Source organism: Salpingoeca rosetta, assembly GCF_000188695.1.
Source record: "Salpingoeca rosetta unplaced genomic scaffold supercont1.3, whole genome shotgun sequence".
NCBI classification, from domain to species: Eukaryota; class Choanoflagellata; order Craspedida; family Salpingoecidae; genus Salpingoeca; species Salpingoeca rosetta.
In genome coordinates this window covers 1438131-1450630 of record NW_004754931.1, presented here as the reverse complement: position 1 = coordinate 1450630, position 12500 = coordinate 1438131, and the positions used below count along the sequence as shown (strand labels likewise).

The 12500-nt window shown below is 54.4% G+C and overlaps 4 protein-coding genes across 4 annotated transcripts in view; 2 read left to right on the top strand and 2 right to left on the bottom strand.

Annotated features, from left to right (window-relative positions):
* Window positions 1–1379, bottom strand: part of PTSG_01888 (uncharacterized protein) — a 21732-nt gene extending 20353 nt beyond the window's left edge. The window contains exons 1-4 of the mRNA XM_004997812.1: window positions 1333–1379; window positions 1009–1051; window positions 651–781; window positions 93–376 (exon numbers count right to left, since the gene is read on the bottom strand). Coding sequence (XP_004997869.1) covers window positions 93–376; window positions 651–781; window positions 1009–1051; window position 1333 — 459 coding nt within the window. The 5' untranslated portion in view covers window positions 1334–1379. The remainder of the gene's footprint in view (window positions 1–92; window positions 377–650; window positions 782–1008; window positions 1052–1332) is intronic.
* A 114-nt stretch (window positions 1380–1493) lies between these two features.
* Window positions 1494–5424, top strand: PTSG_01887 (uncharacterized protein). The gene is made up of 11 exons (XM_004997811.1): window positions 1494–1931; window positions 2172–2280; window positions 2475–2641; window positions 2801–2841; window positions 2980–3109; window positions 3302–3483; window positions 3640–3712; window positions 3851–3976; window positions 4236–4309; window positions 4493–4580; window positions 4807–5424. The coding sequence occupies exons 1-11, from the start codon at window positions 1622–1624 to the stop codon at window positions 4866–4868; spliced, it is 1362 nt and encodes a 453-aa protein (XP_004997868.1). The 5' UTR covers window positions 1494–1621; the 3' UTR covers window positions 4869–5424.
* On the bottom strand, window positions 5393–10178 carry PTSG_01886 (uncharacterized protein). Its single transcript, XM_004997810.1, has 14 exons — window positions 9992–10178; window positions 9740–9818; window positions 9351–9477; window positions 9096–9180; window positions 8654–8796; window positions 8182–8297; window positions 7798–7911; window positions 7557–7612; window positions 7277–7364; window positions 6892–6958; window positions 6578–6639; window positions 6378–6425; window positions 6116–6202; window positions 5393–5797 (listed from the first exon to the last, which is right to left on the bottom strand). Exons 1-14 carry the CDS (start codon window positions 10057–10059, stop codon window positions 5645–5647), a joined length of 1293 nt encoding a protein of 430 aa, XP_004997867.1. The 5' UTR covers window positions 10060–10178; the 3' UTR covers window positions 5393–5644.
* Window positions 10179–10191: 13 nt separating this feature from the next.
* Window positions 10192–12500, top strand: part of PTSG_01885 (uncharacterized protein) — a gene marked incomplete at its 3' end in the record, with an annotated part of 8566 nt that continues 6257 nt past the window's right edge. Inside the window, exons 1-6 of the mRNA XM_004997809.1 lie at window positions 10192–10438; window positions 10658–10850; window positions 11137–11255; window positions 11369–11588; window positions 11807–11937; window positions 12225–12356. Of these exons, the coding sequence (XP_004997866.1) occupies window positions 10246–10438; window positions 10658–10850; window positions 11137–11255; window positions 11369–11588; window positions 11807–11937; window positions 12225–12356 (988 nt within the window). The 5' untranslated portion in view covers window positions 10192–10245. The remainder of the gene's footprint in view (window positions 10439–10657; window positions 10851–11136; window positions 11256–11368; window positions 11589–11806; window positions 11938–12224; window positions 12357–12500) is intronic.

Genomic DNA, 12500 nt, shown 5'->3' with positions numbered 1-12500 from the left:
AACACCGACCCCAGCACTAACACACCAACCCCAGCGGAACTATCAAAGAGGCTCGGCAAGCACAGCACTAGCGCTGTCAGCTGGTGCACGACCTGCAAGTTGTTGATGATGGAGGCAACAAGCTTCTCTGTGAAGCTGGCCTTGGCCTTCTTCTCTTGCTCGGTCATGTGCGCCTGCTTCCACTCCTCTTCCCAGACAGCAATGGCAGAGTCTTTACGTGCGCGCTCGTTCTTGTCGTGCACATCCTTGCGAAACGGTTGGTCCAGATTTGGGCCGACAACAATGAAGATGTTCTCCACCTGCGCGATGACAGGCTTGGATGGTGTTGGGAAGAGGTGCTTCCACGGTATCTTCAGCCTCAGCGTGCCCACATACCCTGTGAGTGGCGGGTGCAGCAGCGAGTCATAAGCAGCGAGTCACAAGCAGCAAAAACGTTTGTTCGGATGTTCATGTGAGCAACTCGGGGATTTGTTGGTTTGTTTTGTTGTTTTTGGGGGAGGGGGAGGGGTGGCAAGGGCGAGCATGTGGAAGTGAGTGCGCTGTGCTGCCTGTCGCCATACATCGCGTTCAGCAATGTTGAGCAGGAAGCAGGCCGTGAGTGGGGTTGCGCAGAGCAGCATGCGTGCGGTCAGTGGGAAACAGTCAACGACCTTTGTGCAGCTGCACTGGCAGGTCCAGGTCAGCCAGGATGGTGCTCTTGAGCTTGAGGTCATGCAAGACAATCTCCCCCTTGAGCACGCCAACATCCAGCTGGTCTGCATCAAACCCTTCCAGGTATGGGCTGCATGGAGGCATGCAATCAACACGCAAGGGTTAGTGCGCACGCATACAGTGAGGAGCTCGTACTTCAGAGACAGGCACACACACACACACACAGCGACCATATCACACTGGCTTGGCAAAGTGAAAGCCTTCCTTGATTCCTTTGCCAGAGCTATGAGAGCCTTCCCTTCTCCCCTTTCCCCTTGATAACATCAATCCCTCAATCGACCATTGGGAAGAACTCACGCCAGATGCTGCTTGAGCGTCTTCGTCAGCAGGGATTGCAACACTGGCACATGAAGCAGCAGCAGGAAGCAATGCAATGGTGCGAACGTGAGCGAAGCAAACACAGTAAACAGCACACACACACACACACGCACACACGCACACACGCAAACACACACACACGCACGCACACACGCAAACACACACACACACACACACACACACACACACACACACACACACACACACACACACACACAGCCAGAATCAAGCTGGGCAGGCATGCGTGTGGGCACGGTGGTCGCTGCTGCTCATCATCATCTTCATCACCACCACACAACTCACTGCCTGCTGCTTGCGTGCCGTGCCGTGCCGGATGAGCTGGTCGCGACAACACAAAAAGTGTAAATAATGAGTCATCATACTTGTGCCTGTCAAAATTGACAGCAAGGCGGGGTTGTGAATAAACAAAAAATATTCTGGTGGGATTGTTGTTTGTTTTTCCCCACGGCTGTTGCCCCTAGCTCTTGTACCCTTGCCCGAAATTGTTGTAAACGAGTACCCACCCCCCTGCCACAACACGCATTATTCTCTCTTCTTGCGCTCTCCCCCTTCTCCTTAGTCGCCCACCGTGATGATGACGACGACGACCAAGGCACGCAGCTCAGGTGCTGCTGTGATGATGGCTGCAACCTGTGTTGTGCTGGCGATCGTCGGCATCTCGCTGATCCCAATGTCGGCAGCCACGACCGTCTGTGATGAGACCACCCTCGAAGCAACCTTTGGCCGCATGCCTCCCTTTATGGCCCACAACTGCAGTAGTGTCGAAGCGAACGCCGTCTGCGTTGTGTCGTGCAATGCAACACAGCATGTTGCGGGCGCATCCACAACCCTCACATGCCACACCACCACCCACTTTCTGGGCCAGCTTCCGTTGTGCCAAGGTATGTGGCCGTTTTGTTTGTTTATTCTAATGCGCACAGCACATGGCTGATCGAGCAGTTTGCATATATGTGTGTATGCGTGTGTGTTGTGGTTTCATGTTGGGCATGTTGCGTTCAACACACAATCGTGGCGCGTTGCATTGTTCTCTGAAACGACATACGCTGACTTGGGCAACTACATCATCCCCTGTGCTCATCCCCTGTGCCTGTTTCACTAACCATCATTGTGTATACTTACAGAGAAGCGCCCACGCATCGAGGCGATGGATGCTTCCTTTCGCCTGGCCGTGTATGACAACGACGTCGTGGAAGTTGCGTATTTGACCGACGACAACACCCCCAACAACAAGTGTGTGTGCGCGTGCGTGTGTGTGGTGGGGGGGGGGGGGTTGAGACACTTGTGATAGTTGTGGTGTGAATTCACATCAATTTGGCGAAGCGTCTGTCCTGCTGTGCCACGTTGTTCTGTGTCCTTGTGGCAAGGTACGGTTTGCACCTTTTTCAGCGCTCACCTCCAAACAATCAAATCCACACCGATTGAAGGTCCGGTCGCCTGCTGACAAACGTGGAGATTGAGGATGCGATCGCAGAGGCGCTGAGCGTGGACAAGATCACACGTCCTGTGACGGAAATCATCGCTCACAACATCGAGAACGATGGCGGCATCAGCACCATCGTCCAGAACATGATTGATGCCAGCTCCCCAACAAGTGCGTGCGTGCATATGCCACGATGCCTGCCAACACACACACACACACACACACATATGTTTGTGCATTACAGCTTAACCACTCACGTTTGGCTTCGCCTCAGATACATGGTTGACACACTCATCGCGAATGCAATGATTTTGCCCTTGGCGCTCGCAGGCGATACACTCTCGGACTTCTTGACGGCCACCGCTGCTGCGGTTGGTTTGAACTGGTTGCGCTTCAAGCGGCCTATGTGCTGTGTGCGCACACCTGCGCTATGCTTCCTTGCACTTTGCGATACGGAACTTTGATCTCACTTACATTCCTGGGTGACAACAATATGTTTGCGTGTGAAGGTTGATGAAGGCGACGTCTCTGTCCTCAAAGTGCTCCGAGATGAGGCGACCGCACTTGAGACGCGACTCTCAGGCGACGTTACTGATGCGACCAACGCTGCAGCTCGCTGCCTCACAACTTGCCCTGCAGGTGCGTTCGTTTCTTTATGCATGGATGCTTGCGTGTGTGTGTGTGTGTGTGTGTTCGTGAGAGGGTGTCGATGGATGAATGTCCATAATCCACTTCACAACTGGCTCGGTCGCTTCAAGGCTCCCCACTCTGGCATCAACACACGCACGCACGCATGTGCTCACGTGTATACACAACATACATGGACCGCAGGCCAGTACGTGAGTGCATGGTGCACAGAAACCCAAGCCAACCAGTGCTCGCCTTGCCCCGATGGCTTCTACAATGATGGCAACAACCTGGACGGCTCATGCAAGCCCTGCGCTTGCTCAAGCGGCATTGTCACACAGTGCCGCAAAGATTCTCCCCCAACATGCGAGCGTGCGATTCAAGTGGTACGTGACCATGGCCAATGATCAGCGCCCCCCCCCCTTCCCGCCTCGTCAACCGTACTACTTTGTGATGTGATGTCAAATTTTCTTACCCCCGCTCCCAGCTCACTGACACTGTTGCTTCTTTGGCTTACCGGTTTGCAAATCGCTCGATAACAGCTTGGCTGGGACAACAATGGCTGCGGAGCAAACCAGTGGTATGTGGACGGCAATGGCGACAACCCCTTTGGCGGTGAGACTCATCTGCCTGCTGTTATCCCTGCATGCGTCAGCCAGCAGCTGTTGCTCACGGACATGACCTGCGCTTCGCCTGCGCAACCCTTGCGTGTGTTGTCGCATCCTCATCGTGTCCTTGCGGGTTTTCCAACAGCCGGATGCTGGTCTTCCACGACCCACTCTGGCACGTACTTGCGGGCCGACAACGGTGACAAGGACAATTTCAACGTCTACGCTCGCTCGCGCGTGAAGCTGGTTGCCGGGACTTACCGCTTCTTCTGTGCGTCATGGAGTTTCGACAGAGAGACAAAGAGAGCGTGTGTTTGTTTTTCATGTGTGTGTGCATGTGTGAGTGTGTGTGTGTGTGTGTGTGTGTGGGGGGGGTGATGGAGACAAGGGAGCACATGCGTGATTCGGTTGGGCTGGCTGTTGAAGAGCACAAGATATCGTGCCAGCGTACGTCTGCATGTCTTCCCTCGTGTTTGTTCACCACCACGAACCCTCTCAAACATGTCCCTTGGCAATCGCCATGACCACAGGCCATGTGGATGACAAGTGCTGGATCCGTTATCGCAAATATGGAACCAACGACGGGATGACTACGATCATTGACGTTCGTATCGCATGCAGCGCTTCAGTAGCATCACGCTTTGTCGTTGTGTGCTGTTTCTGACTGGCGTACAACACCCATAACACCACTGCGCACCATTCCCTTGCATCCTTTGAACTTTGCTCATAAGCTTCCTTTGTACCAACTGCTTGCATCATGTTTCGTTGTTGTGTGCTGTTTCAACAGGGAGGCGGCCAGTGCTGCATTAGCCGAGAAGCGACGGTTTCCCTTGACGCCGGAGAGTATGAAATGGAGTTCCAAGCGTTTGAAGAAGGTGTGTTGTGCGACGTTGTTGCACTTGCCACATGAACATGCTTGTCCCCAACACGAGCCGTGGCCAATGGCGTTGTTGTTGCATCATTTCATGCACCTTTGTTTTCCCTCGCCATGCTTCCCAATTGAATGTGATGTTAAGTCAAAAGCACCTCTATCACTATCTCACACACGTTCGGTTGCGACTCTGGCATCCTCACCGACCTCTGTGTCGTTGCAACCACCAGTGGTTGGCTTCCTCATGGAGTTTTACTTCGACGCCACGTTCACGCCAGTCCCAACGGTCTGAGCAAAGCGCATTTGCTGCGAAATGAGCTGTGAACTTGCCATGTGTTGTATCACATCCATGGTAGCCCACAGCAAGGACCTCATTGCCAACCCGCCGTCCGTGCCCGTGCTTTCATTTTGTTTGTTTCATCCATTCATGCTTTTGTTGTGCCACGTGGTGGGTTGTCGAGAGAGTTGCGGTACTGCACCCATGGTTTGGCACCGTTCGCAGTCGCTATCTGCTTTGATGTGATCGTGTACGTTTGGCACACTACGCGTTATGCATGCTTTCAACCTGTTTCGTCCTGGCCAGTCCTGTAGTTTATGGTTCTCTTTCTCCCTCTCTCTGTCCCCCCGTTCCCCAACCGTCCTGCATGCCCATCTTGGGGGTTGTCATGTCATGTCATGTCAAGTTTCGCGTCTGGATGAGCCCCGCTTCAGTGCCACTTGTTGCTTGGCATCTTCACTGACCACTCATGACCCCACCCCCCTTGGTTCAAGTTGCCATGGTTGTGGCACACACTTCTCAACCTATCTTCACAGACTTGCGCTGATAAAACCGGTTTACACGAACATAAGCGAGGAAGAGGTTGTAAGATAACACTCATAGTCACGCGGCGTGCATATGAAACAAAAGCGTTGCTCTGTTTCACGCGGCTGTTGCATGACACACACACACACACACTCACACACACACACACACACACACAAAAGAGGCAGAAGACAGTCACATCACTCCTAAACCCCACAGCTCCAATGATATGATGGCAGCACAGAGGTGGAGGTGGCGGCTGTTGTTCAGAGCGTGGATGAGCCCCCGAACTCGCGATTTGGGCAGCAGCACGGCGCGACAAGGGACCACACCAGCAGGCCCCACGCGCACCATGACAGCAGCAGCTGCGCCCAGAACGCCATGTTGGTCTGGTCAAGCATGTACACGTCGTTCGTTTGCTGAACGCGATGACGGTGGATGGGGAACGGTTGTGGTTGTGGTGTGTGCGTGTGATTTGCCAACGGTGTGTAAGAGTTCAATGTGAAAAATGGCGCAACATGGCAGAAGCAAGACACTGATGATGTCCACGACACGCCCACAGACAGGTGCATGCACGCACTTCAACGCACGCTGTCAGACAGACAGACAGAAAGACAGACAGATGACCCTCGATGCAGTCCCGCACACACAGACACACACACACACACACGCGCGCGCGCACACACAAAACACGCACACACAGACACACAGACACACACTTTGGCATGCAGGTTCACCTTGAAATTGTTCCAATTTGTGATGACCATGGCGGCGTATGTTGCCGCGAGAATGAACGTCAGGTGAAATATCGGGTACGAGTACTCCTGCATGGGCGCATGCAATCACCAAGTTAACATGACGTGACGCAACCCAAGTTGCCACACACCACCACACACGTACCACGTCAAGGCAACAACGGGCTGCACAGCAACGCAACACGACATCATCCGCCAATGACAAATGGAGCACCGGTGCAAAGAACACGCAGTGGCACCATACCGGTGACGCTGTCTTGGCCGCTTCCTCGTCTTGCTCTTCAACGTAGACCTGTAGCAGAACGATCAAGACAAGTTGAAAGAGGGACAAGGGCAGTTCTTGTTTTGGTACGCACATGTTTTCGCACGCGGGTGTGCACGCAAATGAATCATAAACGAGTCTCAAGAGCATGCGCACACACAGTTAACAGTATCACGTTATACCTGATTCCACTTTGTCCGGTCTTCACCAGAATATGCGCTCTCCTTCTGGCGATTGCGCCGACCTATGTTTGTATGTGTATGTATGTGAGAAGGGGGGGGGCAAAGGCGTATGTATGCATGTAGTGTGTGTGTGTGTGTGTGAAGGTCAATGTGTGCGTGTGTATGAAGTGTGTGAGGGTGATGATGTGTGAATGCTATCCACTTCAATCCACGCGGAGGCAAGAGCAGTAACTCCTGCACGGGCAAATCGTATTCCTGCAACATCACCACCCCCATCCCCTTCCCACCACTCAGCCCCAGCAGCCGCAACCGACCAGCGTTGGTGACGTGCCACACGATGATCATGAACAGCAGCGCCATGCCCGTGTAAATCGGCACATTCTGTTGGAGGAGCAGGGCGGGGGCGGGGGGAAGCGAGGGTGTGTGTGTGCGCGCGCGTGTGTGTGTGTGTGTGTATGTGTGTGTGTGTGTGTGTGTGTGTGTGTGTGTGTGTGTGTGTGTGTGTGTGTGTGTGTGTGTGTGTGTGAAGGAGTTCATTGCATCCCATCGACGGTGTGGCGTCCAAAGTGCAATGTGGGCAAGACATAAGCGAGTGCGGGTGGCTTAGCTCTGCACCGCCACCACCAGCAAACGCAATGCTTCTTGTCTCATCAGTTCTACAATCACCAACAGCGTCATCACCACCACCACGTGACACACCTGAGCAAGTGCCGGGTTTGAGAAGTTGTTGCAGTCGCCATCACCAATGGGGCGGCTGCTCAGCGCACTCCACACCAGATAGGTCTGGCTGTTGTTGTTGTTGTTGTTGTTGTTGATGTTGTTGGTGGGTGGTGGTGGTGGTGGTGGTGGCGGCGTGGGTTTGGGATGTAAGACGGGTGATAAGGGATGACACGTGATGCATGATGGTAAACGAAGAAATACTCCATAAGAAACGTTTCGCACACACATGCACTTGTAGGTACAGGCTGCTTCAACTCACAAGAACCCGAGGAGCGCAACCTGGAGCACACCGGAGGACTCGTTGTACTCTTGCACCTGTGCATGTGGTAGAAAGAGAGTTGGTCATTGTGTGAGAAAGCACGCAAGGAAACAAGAGGTGCATGCGTGCCTAACACGCACTACACTACACTACACTACACTACACTACACTACACTACACTGCATTACATTCCACTCCACTCAACACATACACACGCCGGGGGTGTTTCGTGCTGCGCGACCTTTGGCAGGACGGATGCGACGAGCGCGAGCACAAAGAGGATGAGGTTAAAGGCGATGACAAACTTCTGCAAGTCGCAGCCTGATGCCTCCGTGAAGCGCAGAAACATAAACACCTGGCACCAATCGCATGAATTGTGGGTGGATATGTGGACCCAACGAAGGCGGTGTTTCGAGCTCATCAGACAGACAGGCAGGCAGGCAGACAGACAGACACACACACACACACACGCACAAACACACACACACACAGGCGTTTGTTCTTCAGGTTGCATGCGTGTGCTGGGCAGGTGCAAGCGCCAAAGCAGCTTTGCTTGCCCATGTGTTCCCATGGACATACAATCAAATCGAACCACATCGGAACAGGGTGCACACGTCCAACGTACGGTGAGGATGATGATGGCGACGAGAAAGGCGACGGTGAAGAAGAGCAAGCCACACGTGTACGCGCGGCTGTTGTCCGCCCGCTGACGCCACGTCTCTGCCCACGTGTATGATCCACCTGGCATCGCAGCGGGGGTAGGGTTAGGGTGTGGGGTACATGTGCAATGAAGGTGGTGTCGATGATCTAATCCACTCTCATGGCCAGACAAGAGCTTTCTTGACGCAATCGTCACAGGCCCAGACACACAGACAAAAATGAAATGAAAGCCAACACACCCACACCCACACTTACAGACACACACACACACACCCACACCCACCCCACACACACCACCACACACCACCACCACACACACACACACAACACACACCACACACACACACACACACACACACACACACACACCACCACACACACACACACACACCACCACACCACCACACACACACACACACACACACTCTCTCTCTCACCGAGGAGGACGATGGTGTGACCAATGACAAAGACGATGGCGCCGGCATAACACGCGTAGTAAAAGGGGGCGATGGAGCCATCTGGGATGAAGAAGCATGCAACCACCAGTGCAACCAGAACCAGGAACTTGACGGGCCACCAGCTGCCGAATGACAGCATCATGCATGCACACACGCAAGCACATGGGGTGAGCACGGCAGAGGATGATGGAGATGGAGAGGGCTGCACATGGTGCAATGCCATCACCAGCCAGCGCCTGACATGAACCCATCAATGCACAGCACACATAAACGCACACACACACACACATGCACGCACACGTGGCGATGTTCTTTCACACACAGACACACACAGACACACACACACACACACACACACACACACACACACACACACACATTTACGGACGCACAGACACAGCCACCTCTCGTGCGCGCCCACCTTGAATGGATGGATCCTTGGACGTCATTGCGGGACTGGGAGCCAATGGTGCATAGCAACAGCAGGCTGTGGAAGAACACAACGCCTGAAGGAGGTGCGACATTGTGATTTCCATGCCAAAGATGCTTCCACCACATGTGCACGATCCACAAGCACTTTGCACAAAAGTGTTTCCGTTCATGCAAGCTGCGACATGCACACACACGCGCGCGCGCGCGCACACACACACACACACTCGCTCTCTTTCATACATACCGAGTATGACACGAAGCGTGGCCATGGCGCCAAGGCAGGATGCTTGGCCCGGTCCACCACAATTGAAATCGAACACCGCATCTGTGGAGTTTGCTGCCTTTTCAAGAGCAGTTCGCATCACATCCGACTGCAACCCACATACAGCCGCACGAGCACAGGCACACATACAGAGCACACACGCATACACGCGCACACATACAGAGCACACACATGCACACATACACAGACCACACACATGCACAGACCACACACATGCACACATACAGAGCACACACACACACACACAAACATGTAAGCCTGTCGTTGCTGAGGTGCTCTATTCTCACAACGATCCACGGCGAACCAACGCATATTATCATCGCAGCACGCGTGGCACGCGATGTACACACCTGCATGAACCAGGCGACGGAGATCGAGAGAAGGAAGAGAACGGCATACACGAGACGCACGCCAGCGCTGGACAGCATCCTGCACAGACCAACCGTTGGCCCAGAGAAGCATACACACGCGCGAGTGCAGCAAAGCACAAACCATGTCGTCAGTCGTGAGCGCGAACAAGTGGTCTCACAGCCCCACATGGCAACCTCACCACATGACTCACCCGGAGGAGGTACTGGGTAAACTCAAACCACCGCACGTACCGAATGCCGGCGCAGCAACACGAGCACGCTGCACACGCAGCGCACTCAAGTGCACAACACAGCACCATTGACGCAGACGGAGGGAGGAGGGAGGATGTGGTGGGTGCTTGCAGACAGACAGACGGCGGGGATGTGGTCAGGCAGGTGCACAGCAGACAACGCAGCAATGAGGTCCTCCGCGCATCCGTTGCCAAAATTTATGGTGTCGTGCTGGAATAACGGATCTGATTGTGGATTGTGAGTGGACAACAGTGATGATGCAGGCCGCGCTTGCGCTGGTGGGGCAGGTGTTTGGTGTGGCCGAGCCACTGCGGTTTGGCGTGGTTGGTGGCAGTGAGGGGGAGCGCAAGGAGCATGAGGTGCGGCTCGCGCAACTACGAGAGGCAGTGGACACGGCCCTCTCTCAGAAGCCCGCTGCAAAGCGACTCCTCGTCCAGTTTGCCTCGCGTAAGCCGGTGCTCGCTGCTGTCGTTGCGCTGCACTGTGTTGCGCTGCATGGGGGTGCTGCATGGGATGCTGCGTTACCTTGCGTGTCGTCGCCGTCGCACAAGGCACCTCCTCCCCCCTGATGCGCCTTTCTACACAACCAACCCCCATCGCGGCCATGCAAATGCTCACACCGCAATACTTGCTTCCTCCGTGTCCTTGCGTGTCCTGTTTTCGTAGATCACATTCAGCAATCTCTGGTCAAGTCACTGGACGTGTCACGGCTGGTCGTTCTGGGATTGGACAGCAATGACACCGACACTGCGGGGATTGATGCTGCGCTATTTCAAGAACGCGAGCGCGCATGTCAATCATTCACAGCCTGCGTCACACGGCATATCCAGTCGCTTCAATCGGCCTTTGCCAACCACAGGTCAGTGCCTGCGAAGGGCGTGTGCCGCTCGCCAGAGCTGGGTTGTTCGAATTTGAATGCAAGTACGCGCTCCCATGTTGTTACATCTACTCCCATGTTGTCAAATTTTCTCACACACACAGGCACACCTGCACACTTACACACACACACACACACACACACACACACCTGCACACTCACACACACACACACACACTCTCTCTCTGACACATACATCTGCTTGCACTAACACTTGCACTCGCATACGCTCATGCGCAAACATACACACATATATGCGCATGTGCAGGGCTGTTGCGGATGAAGCTATGGAAACGGCATTATTGCGCGTTCAGGCTGGGTTGTCACTGCTGTTCCCGGTGTCCACGTACAAGGACCTTCAGGCAGTCCACGTTCACATCCTCTGGGGTGCGTGTCTGGCTGCATCAGCTGGCGCAAGCATGCCTCGCCTGTACCTCTTGTTGAGCCGTTCATCTGTTGGCTCAAAGCGTCTCTGCTGCCTTTGTTGCACACGCACACAGAAACTGAGAAGGAGGGTGGCAGCGGCAGTGATGATGAAGATGAGGACGATGATGACGAGCGCGAAGGGGGTGATGCGGTGTCCAAGGCGCTCCGTAGCGTTCCCACGCCCACGTTGAATGCCTACCTCCAGGCCGTGCATGCATTGCTGGCGGCGTGTCGGTTGGATGCGGTCATCACGCTGCCCGTGCTCAAGGCCGTCGCCATCACCGTCATCAACAGGTCAGCGAGCGACCGCTTTCGCGCACGCGCGTGTGTGTGTGTGTGTGTCGACGCACGAGCACGACACTCATAGATGCAAACATACGTAAACACACGCAAACACACACACACACACACACACAAGCTTGTTCTGCACCGGCCATTAGAGCACACCAAGTCATGCACCTGCACCCCACTCACCACTGCACGTATGTATGTGTGTGTGTGTTGTGCGACAGGAAAGTGCAGCAGCGCTGCGCCGAGGAGTATGAGGACGAGATGCTGCCGGATCTCCTTGCGTGGCACGATGCCGTCATTCAGCCGTTCTTCGCGGCCTTTGCGCCGCCATCAGCAACAAACAACACAGCACGTGAGCACTGAATGATGATGCATAGTGTGTCAGTTACCGCACATGTCTCAGTTGTGGACGTTCCTGTGGAAGCGGATGAAATGAACACGCGGTTGTGCTCGTGTTCCCACGTGGATGGATGGATGGATGGATGGGAGCTTGCGTGCATGGGGAAGTGGAAAGATGGAGGGTGTATGTTCTGCATCTTTAGCGTTTGTCCACACCACCACGCCGTCGCATCACCCTTCACCCTTTGCCCCTGCCACCTCCCCTCTTCTCCCCCTTCTCCCCCCCCCCCGCTTCGCCAGACGTACAGCGGGAGATGCGACTCGAGGTGTACAAAGCCCTGGGGACGCTCAGGGTGGCCGAGCTGTTTGATATCATCATTGAATACCCGTCCTCCCTGCCTGCCATTCGCGACATTAAGAAATGGTGCGTGGGTGTGCGTACTTATGTCGCGCGTGCTGTGTTTGTGTTTGTGTGTGTGTGTGTGTGTGTGTGTGTGTGTGTCTGTGCATACTTGCGCACTATGTTGTGTGTTTGGTGTGTTCACATGTCTATTTCTCTCTCTCTCTCTCTCTCTC